General features: G+C 36.2%; 1 protein-coding gene across 1 annotated transcript in view; it reads right to left on the reverse strand.

Annotated features, from left to right (window-relative positions):
- PRSS12 (serine protease 12) overlaps positions 1–19,867 on the reverse strand; it is a 73,294-nt gene that overhangs the window by 30,628 nt on the left and 22,799 nt on the right. The window contains exons 5-7 of the mRNA XM_004040315.5: positions 7,966–8,144; positions 5,763–5,904; positions 2,811–3,007 (exon numbers count right to left, since the gene is read on the reverse strand). Of these exons, the coding sequence (XP_004040363.3) occupies positions 2,811–3,007; positions 5,763–5,904; positions 7,966–8,144 (518 nt within the window). The remainder of the gene's footprint in view (positions 1–2,810; positions 3,008–5,762; positions 5,905–7,965; positions 8,145–19,867) is intronic.

The raw sequence follows: 19,867 nt of genomic DNA on the forward strand, positions 1-19,867 counted from the left end.
GGCTTTGTAAAAATAATGCATACAATATTTCTGAACCTAATTTTAGCCATTCATTCTACAAAATCATTAAATTCCTAATTCTTGAAGGGAAATTGGATGACAAAAGTCATGCCATCCATACGTTGTCACTATTAAGTTTGTGTTGTTACAGAAATAATAATACATAGCATGTTTTATTTCCAAAATCTTAAATATATAAAGTTTTTGGAAAAGCTAAACAATCATATTGGTATACAGTTATCTTTAATATATATCTCAAACTTTCAGTAGTTTTCTTCGATTTTTCCTGTAACATAATACATTATTTTTATAAAATACTACTGTCTTTTAGAAAAAAGATAAATTCTAACATGCATACATACACAGTAAAAGCCTAATTTTAGGCCAGGCTCAGTGGCTCACACCTGTAATCCCAGCACTTTGGGAGGCCAAGGCAGGCAGATCACCTGAGGTCAGGAGTTTGGGGCCAGCCTGGCCAACATGGCAAAACCCCATCTGTACTAAAAATACAAATATTAGCCGGGCGTGGTGGCAGGCACCTGTAATCTCAGATACTTGGGAGGCTGAGGCAGGAGAATTGCTTGAATCCGGGAGGTGGAGGTTGCAGTGAGCCGAGATTGCGCCACTGCACTCCAGCCTGGGTGACAGAGTGAGACTCTGTCTCAATTAATTAATTAATTAATTTAATTAAGCCTAATTTTATACTGTAAAATTGAGTAAGAGGCAACAACCTCACTGGGAAAGAAATCTTTGCCAGGACTTAATACTCTGAAATTTAGAATTAATGTAATATTAAAACAAGAAATCCATATTTTTACCATCCCAGAAATTTCTGCCAACTCACATAACTGTATTCTTACTAGAATTACTTTTACTAATCTAGAATACTGCTTTTGAGCATTCCACCTACCACACAGACCCAAAAGAGTGTCTACAGGGCTACAACTAGTTTTGAGAACTTCCCCTTGACATATAAAGTTAAGGTCCAGAAATTAGCCTTCAAATAGCCGAAAACAGCAGTAGTCCAAGAGCTCATCATTGCAGTGCCAAAGAAGTAAAAAATCTCCATTGTTTCCTAAATGCTGTTATTTATATCATTATCCCGTTATCTCCTCCTCTAAGCTTCCCTTTTAAATATATAGTAGTTTTTAATAGGTGGAAGTAATGATCTATGAATGAACAAATACTAATATGATTCTATCCCAAAAGGATATTTGGCTCAGATATAATGTTCTTCAGACAAATGACTTTAGTTAATAGACACATTACTGAGATTAGAACCAAAGAGATTCATAACAGTGATCATATATTTTATTAATAATTATCACCCTCAGGTTTTTAAATTTTTTAAAAATACATCTAGAGTCCTAGAATTAAAAAGATTTTCAAGGGAACAGAAAAGATTAGTTATTCCAACCATATGATGTATTTAACAACACAGGCCTACAGAGAACTCAGGTCACATAGTATTTCATCACTGGGAGCTCACAGAGCATATCTGCGTAGATCATCCCATGATTCCAACACCTGCTATCTGGGGCTGAGAGAATCCATCTCCAGCAAACAAATTCTATCTCCCTCAACCACATCCACCACATAATCCTGGGAGGATCACAAATCTTTCAAAAGAAGGGGCAAGGGAAAAGGAGAACAAAATGAAAAGAAAGAAAAATGGAAATATGGCCTGCAAGAGATGGAATAAAAACATGTATTTCAACTTGTTATAATGCTAGATTAACGCAGTGTCACCAAGCTCTCACAGTGTACAGTACAATGAGGAATCAGCCACAGACTCTGACAAATTTAAAGTATGTAATATGGTTAATACTCTGAGATTCAAAAAGTTGTTACTTTATAACATGAAGATTTCAGCTTCACAGTCTCCAAACAGGAGAATACAAAGGAGCTGATTCAATCCAAGGTTAAAAGTAAAGACCACCTAAGGCTATTTTAACATCTATTCATACACATACACACACACACACACGCACACACACACACACACACACAGATAGATATATAATAAAGCTGTGATAGCATACAACAAAGTATTTTGAATATTTCCCTCTGTATTTTTCATTCATATATATTCTGCCCTCCTCATCAGACATTAAGAAATTTATCAAGAATGTTTAACTGCTATCTACTCTCAAGAGGATCTTTATCTATAATTATTTCAATACAGTTAGAGGAGCTAGTTACCGTTTATCCAACAAGTCTAAAAAAATGTAAATGAAGAGTAACAGAGGTCCCTGATGGGTTTCTAAAATAACAAGTTACACTAGAAAGATGGGTGAGCTATTAACTTTAATTAATCCACTTAGAAGACCACTGAGAAACTTAAAAGAGCAATGGATGGTTGGTGACCAACGAATGACAAGGCTTCAGGACTAGAGAAGAAATGAACCATGAGACAGGGAGAGGAGAATATTATTTTAAATCCTGTCCCAAGTAGCTCACTAGAATTCAAGGTAAATGAAAATCAGAATAAGTGACCGAGGAGTAAGGGGAATAGACACTTCAGCTTCTTTATTCCATTTTTTAGATACAGATGATTGTAAACATTGTTAGTGCGGAACTTAATTTTCTAAGTACAGAAAAACAATTTAGGGGTAGAAATTTCATAATGTTGGTGCACAGACTCAAAAGATTATTTTTCTCTGCATAAAAATTACTGAAAATTAGACAGTTATGGGAAATAGACCCCAAAAAAAGCCAAAGATGAGAAACACTTCATATTCAAAGCCAGTGGTTAGAGGTGCAATGGCTACTGAATGATGGAAGACTTGAGAGCTGCAGCCAGTCCTCACCCAGAGAGAGCCTGTGTCCCTCGCCGCCAGGGTAGCAGGCAATGCTAACATCTTCGCGGTGGCTGCAGTCATGCCTTCCCCACTGTCGCCTGGAACACTGAAGAAATCTGGTTTCCTTTCCTGAGCAGCTGACGTCATCCAACCATATGGGCCCTGTGCTTTCTTCAAAATGGTTGGCAGATGCTTGTTTACCATATCTGTGACAATTGAATAAACACTGTGTATAGAACTTCTGTCTCTTGGTTCAGGGAACCACAAAACATTTAACACAAGCAACTTAGTTCAGTGACATGACTTCAGAGGATAAGTATCTGTTCTTTCTCCTACCTTGGGGACACAGTTTAGAGCTATGTTCGCCCATCACATGTTTTAATCACCTTAAAAATGTTCGATTATTTCAACGAATAACAAATGAAAAATTAATACTTTTTCCCCATTCATTGTGTTTTGTCTACAAAACCAATCAGAGAGAATGCAAATAGATCAATCTCAAATTCCTGACCATAGAAATTGTGACCAGAAAGTGAGAACACTTGTCTCATTTTGCTTCTGATGCTCCCTCTGAACTCATTTGATTTCAGCAGCTTCTCTTTGGTCTTCTTTCAAAATAAAAAGTGTGGATTAGTTCAGTGATTGCTCAAGCACTATACCTAATCCATGATTAAATTTAGATTTCAGCCCATCAAAATCAGAATTATAATATTCTTAGCTTTTCATAAGGTATACAAATTCAACTTTAAAATTTTTATCAATTATATTTGTGTTCCAATTGAGTGTATTTGTAACACTGCACTACAGAAACAAAACCTAAATGTATAATAAATATATATACTGCAGAAATAGGAGAGATCTGAAAAATTTTTTAAATTAGAAATTAAGTCAATCTGCACCTTCTTTCATCCTCCCAATTTTATTTCCTTTTGTTCCATAAAATCCAAACCTCCAGAAATCACGGAGCTTAAAAATCTTTAAGACACCTTTCAGTTCTAACAGTCTACAAGATTCAACTCTTACTCATAATAATAATTCCCTTACTTGATGTTTTTATTATTTCTGTACTAAGAATATGAAGAGATCTTTCTATCTGACATGAATTTTCTTCATTTTTAATGCAAGTATTTATTAAATTTATTTGACAAAATGAATATTTCAATAAATTAAAACAGTGAAAATTTTAATCATTCTATGGCTTTTCTTCCTTCTATTTTGCTGACTAATCAAGCCTTGGCTAGAAAAGTAATAAGCCTAAATCGTATATTGCTCACTTTTAACTTATAGACCATTTTTTCACGAAATACATTAGATTATCATCTGTCCATAGCAACTACACAACAGATAACAGGAAGTCATTTTACTTTGGAATTGTATTTGTACAAAGAAACCCAAAGTTTACTTTTTCTCATTACAAAAGAATATTCTTTTTCAAAAATTCCTTTGTAAACTAGAAGCAAATGTAGCACATGCTTTGACTACCTTCTAACACAATCATTTAGAGCTTTTTACACACATTGAGAACATTTTTAAAACTAATAAATATGAATACTCTGTGCATAGATTTGTGAAACAAAATATGAAGAAAAAAATCAGTGTTAATTGTTTTCATTAATAAAAAATATGAAAAATAGAAATAACAGGATTTATGAATCTCTCTAAATGTGAAAATAAATAGAAGTGACATGATTTTATGAATCTCTCTAAATCTGTGAAAACAGAGTATAGTTGGCAGTCTGAGATTCACTTAAATATAAAGTGATATTTATTAAGTAATTCTTATCAATTGTCAGCATATTGTATTTATTTGGCTGTCATATCATACCCTTTTACACAAAAATTACAGTAACTTCTCCGCCCAAGAAAAGACAAAATGGGGGAAATTATATGAATATTGTATTTTCATGATAGCATTACTTATCACAGGAAAAATTAAGCTGACCTAATATTAAGTAAATTACAGTATGAAAATTCTATGGATATTGTTATCATTAAAAATTGTGAGTATGTAGCAATATAAGGTTAAAAATGTGGATAAAAATTACATGTCCATTACTAGAGCTGATATGAAGTTATCTACCCAAATTATAATGATAGCATAAGGATAAAAAATTATGGAGTTTTTTATTTTCATCATTTTCCAATGGTTTTGCATTACTTTCATAAATTTTAAAATATATGTTTAACATGGCTTTGCCTAGCTTGAATGAAGCTATGTTTTTAAAGTGTAGTGAATATCTTCAGTCAGCTCTAATCAAGCTAAAATGAAATAATTTTGCCAGTTTTCCAAGCATGACAGAGAAATATGGAAAACAAGAAAGAATAGGCATTCATAGCTTTCATTCAAATATTTAACTCAAAAGCATCATTTGCAGTTACTTCGACCAACTTAAGTCTTTACTCTGGAATGCATTATGTGTGTGACATAAAATATATGTCCCAAAGTGTGATACTCAGCTTTTAAGAGAGTGAGGTCAAAAGCAAGTTCTAAAGGTCATCTCCTAACAAGAGGGCTGTTTTTCTCAAATAAAAGTGATAATTATCATCACATTCTGAGAATGGGAATAATGTAATACCAAAGCATTTGACACTAGACTTCTCTGCAATTTTAGACAATGATGTCAAAACTAAAAACATCCAATAGTAATGACGTGTCAGAATAAAAATGAGCATTCAAAGTCTTACTTGAATAGACACAAGAGGACTTAGAGGTCACCCCTGGCTTCAACTAATTATTCAAGAAGAGGGGTCATGGCAGAAAAGGTAAATGAAATAAACAGCAAGAGGTGGTTATTCATCATCTTAGAAAATGTCATTATTTTTCATTGCTGTACTTCCATACACAGGTAGGAGAGAACAGGTATTTTTATTATTATAAAAATTACAAGTAAGGATTAACATAATAAGACTTTTAACAATATAATCTGGCATTTAACTGCCTTTATAATTAATGAACCTTACTTAAATCCCAACTGTCGACAAACCACGTATGTATTGAGCTCAGTCCAGCCATCATCACAGACAGTTCCCCACTGGCCTCTGTAATATACCTCCAAGCGACCCTCATGGCTGCCTTTCCCACCTGCAAGTCTGATGACCCCATCTGTGATAAAGAGGAGACACAGAGACTAAGCAAATCAACTTTCAAAAAAAGGCAAAACAACATTTGTATTTCACAAGAAATATCACCATATTCAGGCCTCACTCTAGGCCTTTTGCTAAACTTATATTACATCTGTGCTAAATGACCCTCTGAGGTTATCACGTTGTTTCTGAAGTTTGACATAACACATTTCTGTCTTAATAAAATTTTCTTTCCAGCTGGGTGTGGTGGCTCACTCCTGTAATCCCAGCATTTCGGGAGGCTGAGGCAGGTGGATCACCTGAGGTCAGGAGTTCGAGATCAGCCTGGCCAACATGGCAAAACCCTGTCTCTACTAAAAATACAAAAATTAGCTGAGCATGGTGGCGCGTGCCTGTAATCCCAGCTACTTGGGAGGCTGAGGCGGGAAAATCGCTTCAGCCCAGGAGGCAGAGGTTACAGTGAGCTGAAATCGCACCACTGCCCTCCAGTCTGGGCAACAAAGCGAGACTCCGTCTCACGGAAAAAAAAAGAAAGAAAAAAAATATATATATATATATACACTTTCCTTTTTATTGGTACCCCTATTCTCTATGTAGAAAAATATATCCTGATATAATTCCAAAGTATCTATTTAGATTTCTCTAGATTAAATAACATTTGGGAAATTTCATATAACTTTAGTCTCAAGTCAGAGCAATACATGTCATTTAAATTTAAAAAGAAAATACAGTAACTTGGAAATAGCTCAGAATTTTAACTGCAAATGAAAAAAATACTGAAATAGGATGACAGAAAAAACTATTCCGGATAAAAGACAGTCTGTCATGTCAATGCATATATTATTTGTTAGGCATTCATGAATTATAAAAACTGGAAGATATGTCTCGCCTTTGTTCTTTTATTGATAATACAGATCTGAATTTGAATCTTATTAACTCAAATAATAATTAATTTGCCTATAATTCTATAAAGAGCTTCTAAGCAGATAAATAGTATAATAAATTTAATTCCAAAAAAAGTAGATTTAAAAGCCATTTCCAACCAAAATAATCCAAAAACTCTCAATGAAACATATAAATAATCTTGGGTAAGGGTCATACTTTTCATAAATCTCAGGGATCTTTTAAAGTAAAGGTCTCTGAGCAAAAAACCTTTTATTAATATAATATTTTACTGTCTGCAAAGCATTATGACATGTATTATCTCATCTGAGCATCACAGCAATGTTACAAGACTATCCTCATTTGAAGGAGGGGAAAATGGCAGTTCAAGAAAATGAAGTGCTCTGGCTAAAAATCTGGCATAAATACATTTCTATGGTGTATTAATGTGTTAATCTGCTAATAAAAACAACTGCATGTATAGAAGTACGTGAAGAGAAAGATATAAATCTGGTATTTCATAGATTCTAACAAGTTATTGATTTTCACTAAAGAAATATGTAAACAAAACATTTTTTTCTTCAAGTTCTTTTTACTAAATGGTTTCTGATGAGTCAGTTTCTCTTGCCTTTTCCATTTCCTTCTTCTTCTCCCTAAACATGTAAGTACATACACGCATACCAGTTTGTACTCACATATGCCCTTCTTACAACACATGACACATTTTGACAGGCATGCTGTCATTTGGAATAGTCTGAAAATTGTGCACAGCAAAGTTAACTTGGTTTCTTTCACAGTGTGCTTTAATCAACAATTGCATCAATACCAGCTCTAAACACATTCTGAGTCAAGAAACGTTAATAGACGAATGGACTAAAGATGGATTTATTACACCTAATATCTGGAATGTATCACTGCACACTGATTTTGACTATTGGGTACTATATACTGCAACAAAGTCCTATTTTCTGATCTAGCTTTACAAGACTATATAGCCTTAAATTGAAACATTCAGGAATAACTATGAATAAAAAGATGGTACTTTAATATACGGTTTGCATTCTTTTTGTTTGTTTTATTTGGTGTATTTATTTGTATGCTCATTTGGTAATGTTGAAATTAAGAAGAAGGGAAGCTGTGGCAGGCCCACATGGTACTGGGGGCAAGAACTGGTATACTAATGGAGTGAAATCCTTACCTGTTAGAGGGGTACAGGACACTCCAGCATCTTCTTTATGGCCACAGTTATGCTCTCCCCAGGAGCTCTTTGGACACTGCTCAATTGAAAGCTCATTCCCAGTGCAGCGTACTTCATCCAACATAACTGGGCCAGACCCTTCCCCAAAATATGCCTGATGCCATGCTTTGGCAATGCCACTGAACAAATAAAAGAATATAAGGATTCTGGATTAGATACCAAAGATTGGTCTTTTTTTTTTTTTGTCCCTAGTAAAAGCATTATTATTAATCCCCACTTATTAATTCACTTCACAGGTCATGCATGACTTTCTGTATTTCTTTCTTGTGTATTTGTTTGTTGTCCTTTACATTTTCAGCCATTACACATGTTTCAAAGCTAGGTACTGCCCAATATTTAACCTCCTTTTCTTCATTAGTAATGGAACTTCAGATTTTTAGGACAATGGCTATCCAAAATTAAGATCACATTTTGGCCTCCCCTCCTTCTTGATGACTAAGTTTGTCTGTTTGTGGTAAAATAAACATAACATAAAGTTTACCATTTAAAACATTTTTGGTTTATAGTGCATTAAGCACCTTCACATTATTGTACAATATCACCACCATCCATCTCCAGAACTTTTTCATCATCCCCAAATAAAATTGTGCTCCTAATTTAGACACCTAAGTTTTGTTTTTGTTTTTGTTATGTTTGAGTCATAGTCTCACTCTGTCACCCAGGCTGGAGTGCTGTGGCATGACCATAGCTTACTGCAACCTTTAACTCCTAGGCTTGAGCAATCCTCTCACCACAGACTTTTAAGTTGCTAGGAATACAGGTATATGCCACCATACCTGGCTAATTTTCTTTTTATTTTTTATTTTGAAGTGGTGGGGTTTCAGTATGTTACCCAGGCTGGTCTTGAAATCCTGGCCTCAAGGAATCTTCCCGCTTCAGCCTCCAAAAATGCTGGGATTCCAGGTGTGAACCACCGCACCCTGCCATAAGTTCTGACCAGTGATATTTAGGTGGAAGTACCATGTATTACTTGTAGGAAGTATCTTTGTTCCACTTCCTTCTCCTGACTGCAAGGATGGCTGGAGCCTAGTAAGTTATCTTGGGCCATAGGGTCCCATACTAAGGATGGCAGAAATGCAAACAAGAGAGATTCGGGGCCTTAATAATTGCGGAACCACCAAACTACTCTTGAGCTGGCTACCTCTAGTCTCTTTTCCTAAACATAAAATACACTCGACTCTAAACTTGTTTAAACTGCTGTTATTTTCAGTTCTTTGTTACTCACAGCCAAATCTACTTCTTTTTTAATGTTGTTGTTATTTTGAGACAGGGTCTCACTCTGTTGCCCCGGCTGGAGTGCTGTGGCGTGATCATGGCTTAAGGCAGTCTTGACCTCCTGGGCTCCAGTGGTCCTCCCACCTCAGCCTCCTCAGTATCTGGGACTACAAGTGCATACCACCGTGCCAGTGAATGTTTTATTTTTTGTAGAGATGGAGTCTCACTATGTTGCCCAGCCTGGTCTTGAACTCCTGCGCTCAAGCAATCTTCCCACCTCAACCTCCCAAAAGTGCTGGGATTACAAGTATGAGCCACCATGCCTGACAGCCAAGTCTATTTCTAACAAAAACATCTCTTTACTGAAGTTTATTTGTAGTTAATTTACTTCTCCCACAATTCAAAGCAATAGCATATTCTTAGAACCCCAGATTTAAGTGAAGACCACAAACCTGTCAAAGTGATTAATAATTTCAGATATTGCATTTTCAGTCCCTTTTAGGCTTTTAATTTTTAGACTATAGCATTTATATTTTTAGTTTGTTTTTCAATGATACTGCATCTACTCCCCCATTATTTTAGCTGCTCTTTTCTTATAACATTATAACTTGAGAATTTACAACAAAAATATATTGAAGAAAAAAAGTATGCTAAATGGCTGTAATACCACACTAATGGTAAAGTCTTAGATACCAATTTTGCGGCTAAAAAGGAGCCTGATTCACTATTTCTACTAGATAACATGGAAGTTTCTTTTAAAAGAACACACCTAAGAAAACAAAAATATCTAAAAGTTAACACCTATTTTAATATCATTAGAGGGCCAGACGCAGTGGCTCATGCCTGTAATCCCAGCACTTTGGGAAGCCAAGGTGGGTGGACTACTTGAGCTCAGGAGTTTGAGATCAACCTGGGCAACAGGGCAAAACCCCATCTGTACAAAAACATACAAAAATTAGCCAGGTGTGGTGGCACACACCTGTGGTCCCAGCTACTCGGGAGGCCAAGGTGGGAGGATTGCTGGAACCCAGGAAGTCAAGGCTGCAATGACCCGTGATCATGCCACTGCACTCCAGCCTGGGTGACACAGAGAAATCCTGTCTCAAAATAATAATAATAATAACAACAATATCATTAAAGCAAATGCTTAGGGAATGCTCCATCATCACCTGACTCACTTTGAGTTTAAAATTCAAAGAGTGTGCCAAACTCAAAATTTGAGTTTAACATTCAAGAGGAAGGATAAAAGAATATTATAGGAGGTATAGGGGAAGCTGAGGAAAAGAAGATGGCTTAAGCAAAATATTTTCATGGAGTTAACATTTTAAAATTTAGAATCCTGGCACTATCTGATACTTGTAACACAGTGGACTCTGAGCAATCTGCCCCAACAAAAATTAAAGACTAATATCTAGAACTAATAGGACAAATGCGAGGAAAACATTTGGAATTCTGACACATATAATATTGGAGTCCTAACACAAAGGAATCCTAACACAAATGATATTGTCAAAATGACAATTTTGTGAGTGAATTTGTTTGTTTTGCTAAGGGAAATGTAATGACAAAACAGAAAGTCATGTCTACTCTGGAAAGAGTCAATAAATGCTTAATAGGACTGTTCTAAATAAAGTTTTCAGTTGTTTCAAAGTATGTCTATATGCCTAGAGAAGAGTGCACTAATCATGTATAAATATTTGTAGATTACTGACCATGTCAAAAAGCTTATTTTTTCCAAGCTCAATCTTTGAAGTGGAGAAGTATATGTGGACACAGACTCTGAGCTTCCAATCTGGGCCGTACCTTCAACAAGCTGGGCTACCTTGGGGAAGTTACTAAAACCTTCCAGGCTTAGGATGCAAAGCTGAACACAGGGATGATAACGGCTAACTTGCAGGGCTGTAGGAATTAAACTGATGCAAAGTAGGAGCTCAATAAATGCTGGTTCCCTTCCCTCTTCTGGCACGTTAAGGAATCCCCACGTACCCCCGACAGTTGATAAATAACATATTTTTCACTGCTAAGCAATTTATCTAAAGACCATTTGGTATTTAGTTTAAACAAACGCCATGGTTATTACTTTCCTTCATCCCCAAAAAGTAAAGTCGGGGGAATGGTAAGGAAGGGAGAATCAATCAATATCTTAACATTTTCTGGTTTTAATGTTGTTTCATTTATGTATTTATTTTAAAGTAAATTTCAAAGAAATATTTATGGAAGTAATTTATGGCCTATAAGAGACTGAACGAATGCATGTATGTGTTATTTTTTTATTATAGATTATAAGGTAACGGCCCACAAGACTATTAAGTAAGCTCTGACCTGCATCACTAAACTTCAGATTTTCCTGTGGTAGAGATATATCTAATCAGAGGCAAACATTTTCACATATTTGAATGCACATAAAGTATTTTATTTAAAAAGGTTGTTGTGCCAAAATAAAACGTTTTGTGCAATGAAAGTACTGATGTTCCTAGAAAAATATGTTTTAAATCAAAATGATCTTGCAATAGTAGTGTACAAGGCTATGAAAAAAATTCGACTGTTTTAAAGATTACCTATAGTAGAAAAAATATCCTCTCCCAGAGAAAACATGTTCATAAAACACTTACTATAGGCTGGGCGCCGTGGCTCACAGCTGTAATCCCCACACTTTGGGAGGCCGAGGCAGGTGGATCACCTGAGGTCAGGAATTTGAGACCAGGCTGGTCAATGTAGTGAAACCCTATCTCTACTAAAAATACAAAAATTAGCTAGGCATGGTGGTGTCTGTAATCCCTGCTACTTGGGAGGCTGCGGCAGGAGAATCACTCAAACCTTGGAGGTGGAGGTTGCAGTGAGCCGAGATTGCGCCACTGCACTCCAGCCTGCCTGGGTGACACAGCGAGACTCCATCTTAAAAAAAAAAAAAAAAAAAAATTACAATAAATTAAACAAGGGAACAGTTTAACACTCACAGAAAATAAAATTCAAAAGTCATGTAAAAGCTGTAATTCCCACAATTTGGGGATGGAGGCTGAGTTACTGAAATGTATTATTTGTAATATGTTTATGAATATACTAATATTGGTTGAAAGAAGAAAACTGCTTGGAGTTGTGTGCCTGAGACCTGTGGTTCCTTTCTATAGGGAAGATACAGGATAGGAGAGTAGAAGCCCTACGCCCTAGAGGAGAGGTCAGCAAAATATGACCTGTGCACCAAATCCGGTATGCTGTTTTTATATTGCTCGTGAGCCGAGTGGTTTTTCAATTTTATAAACGCCAGGAAAAAAATCAAAATAAGAATATAATTTGTGATGTGAAAAATCAAGTGAGATCCAAATTTTACTGTCCAGAAACCAAGTTTTATTGGAATGATGCCACATGAATTCCTAAGTTATTGTCTATGGCTGCTTTCATGCTACAATGGCCCAGCTGGGTAGTTGCAAAGTCTATTTACTCTCTGGCCCTTTACAGAAAAAGTTTGCAGACCCCTGCTCTAGAGGAAAGAGATTAATGAAAGCAAATATGGAAACTGACTTAGAGAACACTGAGAGTTGAAGGACAAAACAGGAGGAGACAGGATCACTGACAGAGAAGCCAGATAGGAAAGCTCTAGAGAAAGGCAGATTAACAGCCTTCTTGGATCTTTGCCCTGAGATAAATGCCACCAAAAAAAATCTATTAAGGAAAATTTCAATGGGTATAATTCATTGAGCCATGATTAGGTGCTATAAGGAAACCTGAGACCAATACGGAAGAATATAAAATTTGATCCCAAACTGATAACAAAAAGATGAAATCCAGATGGCTTAAATATAGGCGGAAAAAAAAGAAAAGAAAGAAAGGAGGGAGGGAGAAAGAAGCAAAAGGAAAAAGGAGGAAGAGAGGAGGAGGGAGGGAAGGAAGAAAGAAAAGAAAACTAAAAAGTTACTAGACTAAAATATAGGAACATAGTTTTTATAACCTTGGATGTAAGAGAGAATTCCTAGGAAACCCAGAAGTCAGAAAACAAAAACTAAAAAAGTTAAATTCAACCACATACAAATTGAAAACTACCATACTGCAGAACACATCATAATCAGAGTCAAAATGCAAACCAATAGGCTGGAAGAAACATTTGCAATTTGCAAAAAAAAACTCCTAGAAATGAATAATAGTAATAACTTGTTTTATATGTATATATATACACACACACATGCACACACATTTCAGTTACAGTTTACTTATATAAATATGTGTGTGTGTGTATATATATCTAGATAGACAGATAATTTTTTAAAGACAGCATCTGGTTCTGTCACTCAGGCTGGATTCCAGTGGCACAATCTTGGGTCACTGCAAACTCTGCCTCACAGGCTCAAGCCATCCTCCCACCTCAGCCTCCCCAGTAGCTGAGATTACAGGCACATGCCACCATGCCCGGCTAATTTTTAAAATTTTTGCAAAGATAGGGTTTCTCCATGTTGCCCAGTCTGGTCTCAAACTCCTGAACTCAAGCAATCTGCCCACCTCAGCCTCTCAAAGTGCTAGGATATTATCACATTTTAGTAAAAGACAAAGCAATCAACTTAAAAAAATAGACAATAGAGAAGATCCAACTATGCACAGAAGAAGTAATATCCATGGCCAATGACCACAGGATAAGAAGCTCAAGATCACTAGTGGTAAAATTAAACAATAATGCATGCTTACCTATCACATTTTTGGAGATTTAAAATATTAATATAACTTTCATACAATTTTTAGGCAAAAAGACAAGCAACTGAAGGCTTTTTAATTCCCTAGAAAAAGTAACAAACAAATCCTAAAGTCATGCTTTGGCTGAGAATACTCTGATAGGCTGAGAAAGGGGAGCTGAAGTATATTGTGTTTCAAATACATTAATTATTACATGACACACATCCAAGGAAAAAGCAAAACTTCTGGTTAATTGCCTTTGAACTTGGCCCGTTCCTTAAAGGAGATTACAAGATAAGAGAGTACAAGCCCCAAACATTGACTCTGGGGATGCTATGTATTTTTAAATCCTCTCTGAAAACACCACTCGGTGCAAAGGACATGGTTTCATTCTTTTGTTTTGTTTTTGCTTTTGTTTTTTGAAGACAGAGTCTCTGTCGCACAGGCTGGAGTGCAGTGGTACAATCTCAGCTCACTGCAATCTCTGCCTCCCGGGTTCAAGCGATTCTCCTGCCTCAATCTCCCGAGTAGCTGGGATTACAGGCGCCCACCACCACGCCCACTAATTTTTGAATTTTTAGTAGAGACAGGTTTCACCATGTTGGTCAGGCTGGTCTCGAACTCCTGACATTGTGATCCACCTGCCTCAGCCTCCCAAAGGATTACAGGCGTGAGCCACCACACCCAGCCCAGTTTCATTCTTTTTCATGGCTACATGGTATCCTATGGTATACACATGCCAATATCTCTTCATCTAATCCACCATTGATGAGCAGCAACATGGACGAAGCTGGAAGCCACAATCCTAAGTGAATTAACACAGGAACAGAAAACCAAGTACCACATGTTCTCATTTATAAGTGGGAGCTAAATATTGAACACACATGGACATAAATGTGAGAGCAACAGACACTGCAGGCTACTGGGGGATGAGAGATGTAGGTTGAAAAACTACCTATGGGTACTATGCTCATTACATGGGTCCAATATACCCATGAAAAGCTGAAAATTAAAAAAAAAAAAAAAAACACTACCTGGGTGTTTTATTTTCTTCTCATCCATTTCTGTATTTTTATTATTTTAATGATACAAAAATGTTTAAAATAAACTCATCAGAATAACCAGCAGAATAAACTTGAGAACAACAACAAAAAACATTAACCAGGAAACTATTAATGTAACACAAAATCAGGTTTTCTGGCTAACTTTTTAGTTTAAGTTAAGAAAATAGTATTTACATATTCACACATTGCTTCAGCCAGTCACTAGCATTTCCTGGTACTCAGAACTATGCTGGCTTTCAAGAGAATACCAAAATAATTGATGACTCTGCTTTTAAAGAGTCACAAATTACAATACTGAGGAAATCAACATAAAACTCGTGAACTATTCAAGTAAATGTGAATTTGAAAAAGCTGTATGTTCTCTGTCCTTTATGGAAATTATTTCCATACCAGCCCCAGCAGTTCATCTGTAATAAAAGCTCTAGTGTTGTCTAGTTTTTTACCCTCTGATAATCTGTAAACAAATTTTTGGGCAGAGATACTCTGATCTAATACCCTGAATTATTTTCTGTGTAAAGATATTTGCCCTACATAACAGCAATCCCCAATAAACACTTACTGAACTGGTTCTATTTCCAATCCCTATTCAAAACATTCTTAAATCTATTTAGCTAATCAAATTGTATTAATACAAAATTTTTGCTTTTGTTTCCCCCTTACATACACAGAAAAAGGCCAAATAAATGGCACCATCTGACTAACTCAATCCCCAGGCTTAGCTACTGCTTTGAGGTAGACCTAGAATAGTTAGGCCATTCTATTGTACAACATAATTATTTATTAGGTTATAAAAGATTGGCTCTTTAACTGCAATTATCAGTTTGTGCCATATACAGAGTTTGTAATCCATGGATGAAAAAACTCATTTTTAACATCCTAGATTTCTCTCTAGAAAACAATCCCCGCCATCTCCAAAAATGATGTTTGATGTGTATCAAATGCTTCCTGCATGCCTGGCACTGGTCTAACAGTGCTTTTAGACATATTAACTAATTTCTTCCTCCCTGCAACTGAATGATGCTATTATACCAAATTTACTGATAAGGAAACAGAGGCTCAAAAGTTAAATAACTTGTCCAACATTACACTACTACTAAATGGTAAAGTTTGTCTGACTACAGAGCAGACCGAAACACTGAGCATTCTTGCAGCCTCCTGGAATGCTGTCAATTGATGGCTGATGGCACCTCAAATACAGTCTATCTAAAACACGGTCACTATCATTTTCTTCTTAAATTTAACTTTCTCTCTTGACTTCCTTATTTCTTTCAGCCCTATATTTGTATTTATTCTTATTAACACCTCGCCATTTTACAAATAATGTAACATAACAGAAAAAATCCTAAATTGGGAGCCATAAACCTCAAGACTCTGCCTCCCACTAACAGACTTGGGGAATATTGTGTAATCTCAGTGGGCCTAACTTGCTCAACTGTTAAACAAGTTATCTTTCCTGCTCAATAATTCCATATACCAGGCTATCTTTGTTGTAAAGTTTATACCAGGGGTGTCCAATCTTTTGGCTTCCCTGGGCCACACTGGAAGAAGAAGACTTACCTTGGGCCACACATAAAATAGACTGAACACTAACAATAGCTGATGATCTAAAATAAATAAATAAATGAATAAATAATGTTGTAAGAAAGTTTACAAATTTGTGTTGGGCCACGTTCAAAGCCGTCCTGGGCTGCATATGGCCTGCGGGCTGTGGGTTGGACAAGCTTGGTTTATACAATGTTTTTTAAAATTTAATGAACAGTAAAATAAAAGAGCAAAGAAAAAAAATTTTTTTTTTGAAACAGGGTCTCACGCTGTCACCCACGCTGGAGTGCAGTGGTGCTACTGCAACTCCCTGTAGCTTCAACCTCCTGGACTCACAATTCTCCCACCTCAGCCTCCGAGTAGCTGGGACCACCAGTGCGTGCCACCACAACCAGCTAATTTTTTTTTTCTTGTAGAGATGGGGGTCTCACTATGTTGCCAAGGCTGGGTTGGAACTACTGGGCTCAAGCAGTCCTCCCACTTCAGCCCCACAAAGTGTTGGGATTATAGGCGTGAGACACCATGCCTGGCAAAAAACAATTTTTTAAGAGTAATTTATATGGGAAGAATTTGTATTCTACTACTCAATAATATGGTTCTATATAATTTTAGAGCAAAAAAGTAAAAATGAAAGCACCCTAAAAGGAAAGAAAGTATCCACAATTTTTAAATTCCCAAGTAAATTATGGCACATCCACAAAATAAAATATGATCTCACAGTACAAAGCTATGCTTTTAAGAGTTTTTGAAAGACATGGGAAATGCTTTTAATGTTAAGCACATAAAAAGGAACTTTAGTTAAAATGTCTCCAACTAAACTTCACTGGGTACATATGCGTTCTCAAGTCATCTAATTTTCTAACATCTGGCTGCCTCCTTTCCCGCTGCTCATCTTTCTCCATGTTCTGGGTTAATCAAATTTAAGTATCTTAAGTATAATAATTCCTTTTGTATTTAGGAAGCTTGCCAGCTACCAAAATATACAGACACCATTAAAAGATGAAGGTTAACAATGACAGCATCTCATAAAGAAACTGTAACCACTACTCCAGAAAAGCATGATGTAGTTTCCCTGTGGGAATTCAACAAGGCAGATAAAACTGAGATGAAATTTGCTTAAGAATGAATCATAAATTGAGACAAGCAACAATTATGTGTCTGCTATCAACCCTGTGCCATTAAAAAACGATCCTCATCTGAAAGTACTTAGCCTTTAAATGAGCAAAACAAATTATAGAGAAAGAAGAGTCGTAGAGTACTGCTTTATTGCAAACTTATGAGAGAACTATAAAATCAAGTGCAAGAAAAGTAAACGAAGAATGTCAGCTCAGAGCATCAGAGTACTTATAATAAAAACAAATCTCTATAAAGCTGGATTGTTATTTGTTACAAGTGCTTGTGAAGGATTTTTGCTTGTTATTTTAATCACTTTTCCAAAGAATCCCCTCATATGAAAAGCAGCAATGAGCTAGTGTTTGAGAAAGGCGTTAATACTTTACTTAACCCATGAGTGTGTTCAACATTAATATGGCCTTCCTTGTGATTCTATCTCTATATTTTTTCTATGTAACTGACTATCCTTGTCAATATGGCCTTTGTTTAAAAACTGTTTCTATTTAAGTGAAAAAAATATTTGTCTCTCAAGAAAGAACTCTACATTAAAACAACAACAACAAAAAAAAGAACTCTATATTACAGCATGAATTTCTATTTTTATATTTTAGAAAGAGACTCTTGCTGTCTCATCCAGGCTGGAGTACCATGATGTGATCACGGCTCATAGTAGCCTCAACCTCTTGGGCTCAAGTAATTTTCCCACTTCAGCCTTCCTAGTAGTCGGGACTACAGTTGTGCTCCACCACACTTGGCTAATTTTTTCTTTTTCTTTTTCTTGAAACAGAGTCTTGCTCTGTTGCCCAGGCTGGAGTACAGTGGTGCAATCGTGGCTCACTGCAACCTCTGCCTCCTGGGTTCAAGCAATTCTCCTGCCTCAGCCTCCTGAGTAGCTGGGATCCCAGGTGCCTACGACCACACCCAGCTAATTTTTGTATTTTTTGTAGAGACGGGGTTTCACCATGTTGGGCAGGCTGGTCTCAAACTCCTGACCTCGTGATCCACCTGCCTCAGCCTCCCAAAGTGCTGGGATTACAGGTGTGAGCCACCATGCCCAGCCTATTTAAAAAAATTTTTTTGTAGACACAGGATCTGGCTATACTGCCCAGGCTAGTCTTCAACCTATCCTCCCACCTTGACCTCCTAAAGCATGAGCCACTGCACCTGGCCACAACATGAATTTTTGGAATCACTTCAATAACTGTAATGTAACTAATATTCAGTGTGTCACTTAAATGTTCTATGGATTTTTCTAAGCAACAAAAGCTTGCCTTTACCCACAAATATATTAATAATCAAAAATGCCTTTTACCTTAAACTTAGAATAACCCATATTGTAACTGATAATATTAAAAATGCTATTACTATACCCTAAAAGTTCTTAATATTTTTGGCAAAGACATAGGTTTCTTAGTAACTCACATGAAAATCAATTAGCACATCACTGAACACATAACTGATAACCCAGTGAATACACATATATACACATTAGAGTGTTTTAAAAATATGGAAGTTCATAGATACAGCTAACTAAATAGAAGTTCCAGATGGAGGAATAGTGTTTGGTGTTCTGTCATTACCAAATGCTGGTTACTTTGAATGTAAACAATAAAGATGTTTAACAACATCTTTAAAATATAACTACCTAATTAGAGTGCCCTTGATAGCCAATGTATATGGTACTTACTATGTGTGCTAACTGCTTGTAGACACAAAACCCTATAAATTAAGAAATACGTTATAGATGAGAAAACTGCAACTAAGAGATATTCTGTAGCTTTTCGCAACTCCAAAAATGGGATTTAAATGCAGGTTTTTCAGCATCCAGAACACATGCCCATAATCATATGCTATGCTGACTCCAACAGCAGGCACCGGGAAACTTTGAGAAAATTGCTCATGAAATTGACACCCAGTCAAAACACTTTTAAAAAATCTTGTCTCAAAAACGTACTTCTTAGCTTTTTCAAAAGAAACCAAGACGCCATATTCCTAACCAACCCAAAGAAAATGATCATACCATAGTAAACAATGCCAGTAATCACAGCAAAACCTGTTGACACAGGATCTGCTGTGTTTGTTCCTGTCCCACATGTGAACTATAAATGAGCATTTAGGTCCCACAGTCAGTTTCAGGGGGAAATCTAACTTTACAGTAAAGGATCAGGCTGATGTCACTTAAACCAGTGCTCAATTTCAGCTTCATTTGTGGGGAAAACTAGAGCTTTTCATGACTCCTGGTGAAATGC

This window comes from Gorilla gorilla, chromosome 3 (genome assembly GCF_029281585.2).
Source record: "Gorilla gorilla gorilla isolate KB3781 chromosome 3, NHGRI_mGorGor1-v2.1_pri, whole genome shotgun sequence".
Lineage (NCBI taxonomy): Eukaryota > Metazoa > Chordata > Mammalia > Primates > Hominidae > Gorilla > Gorilla gorilla.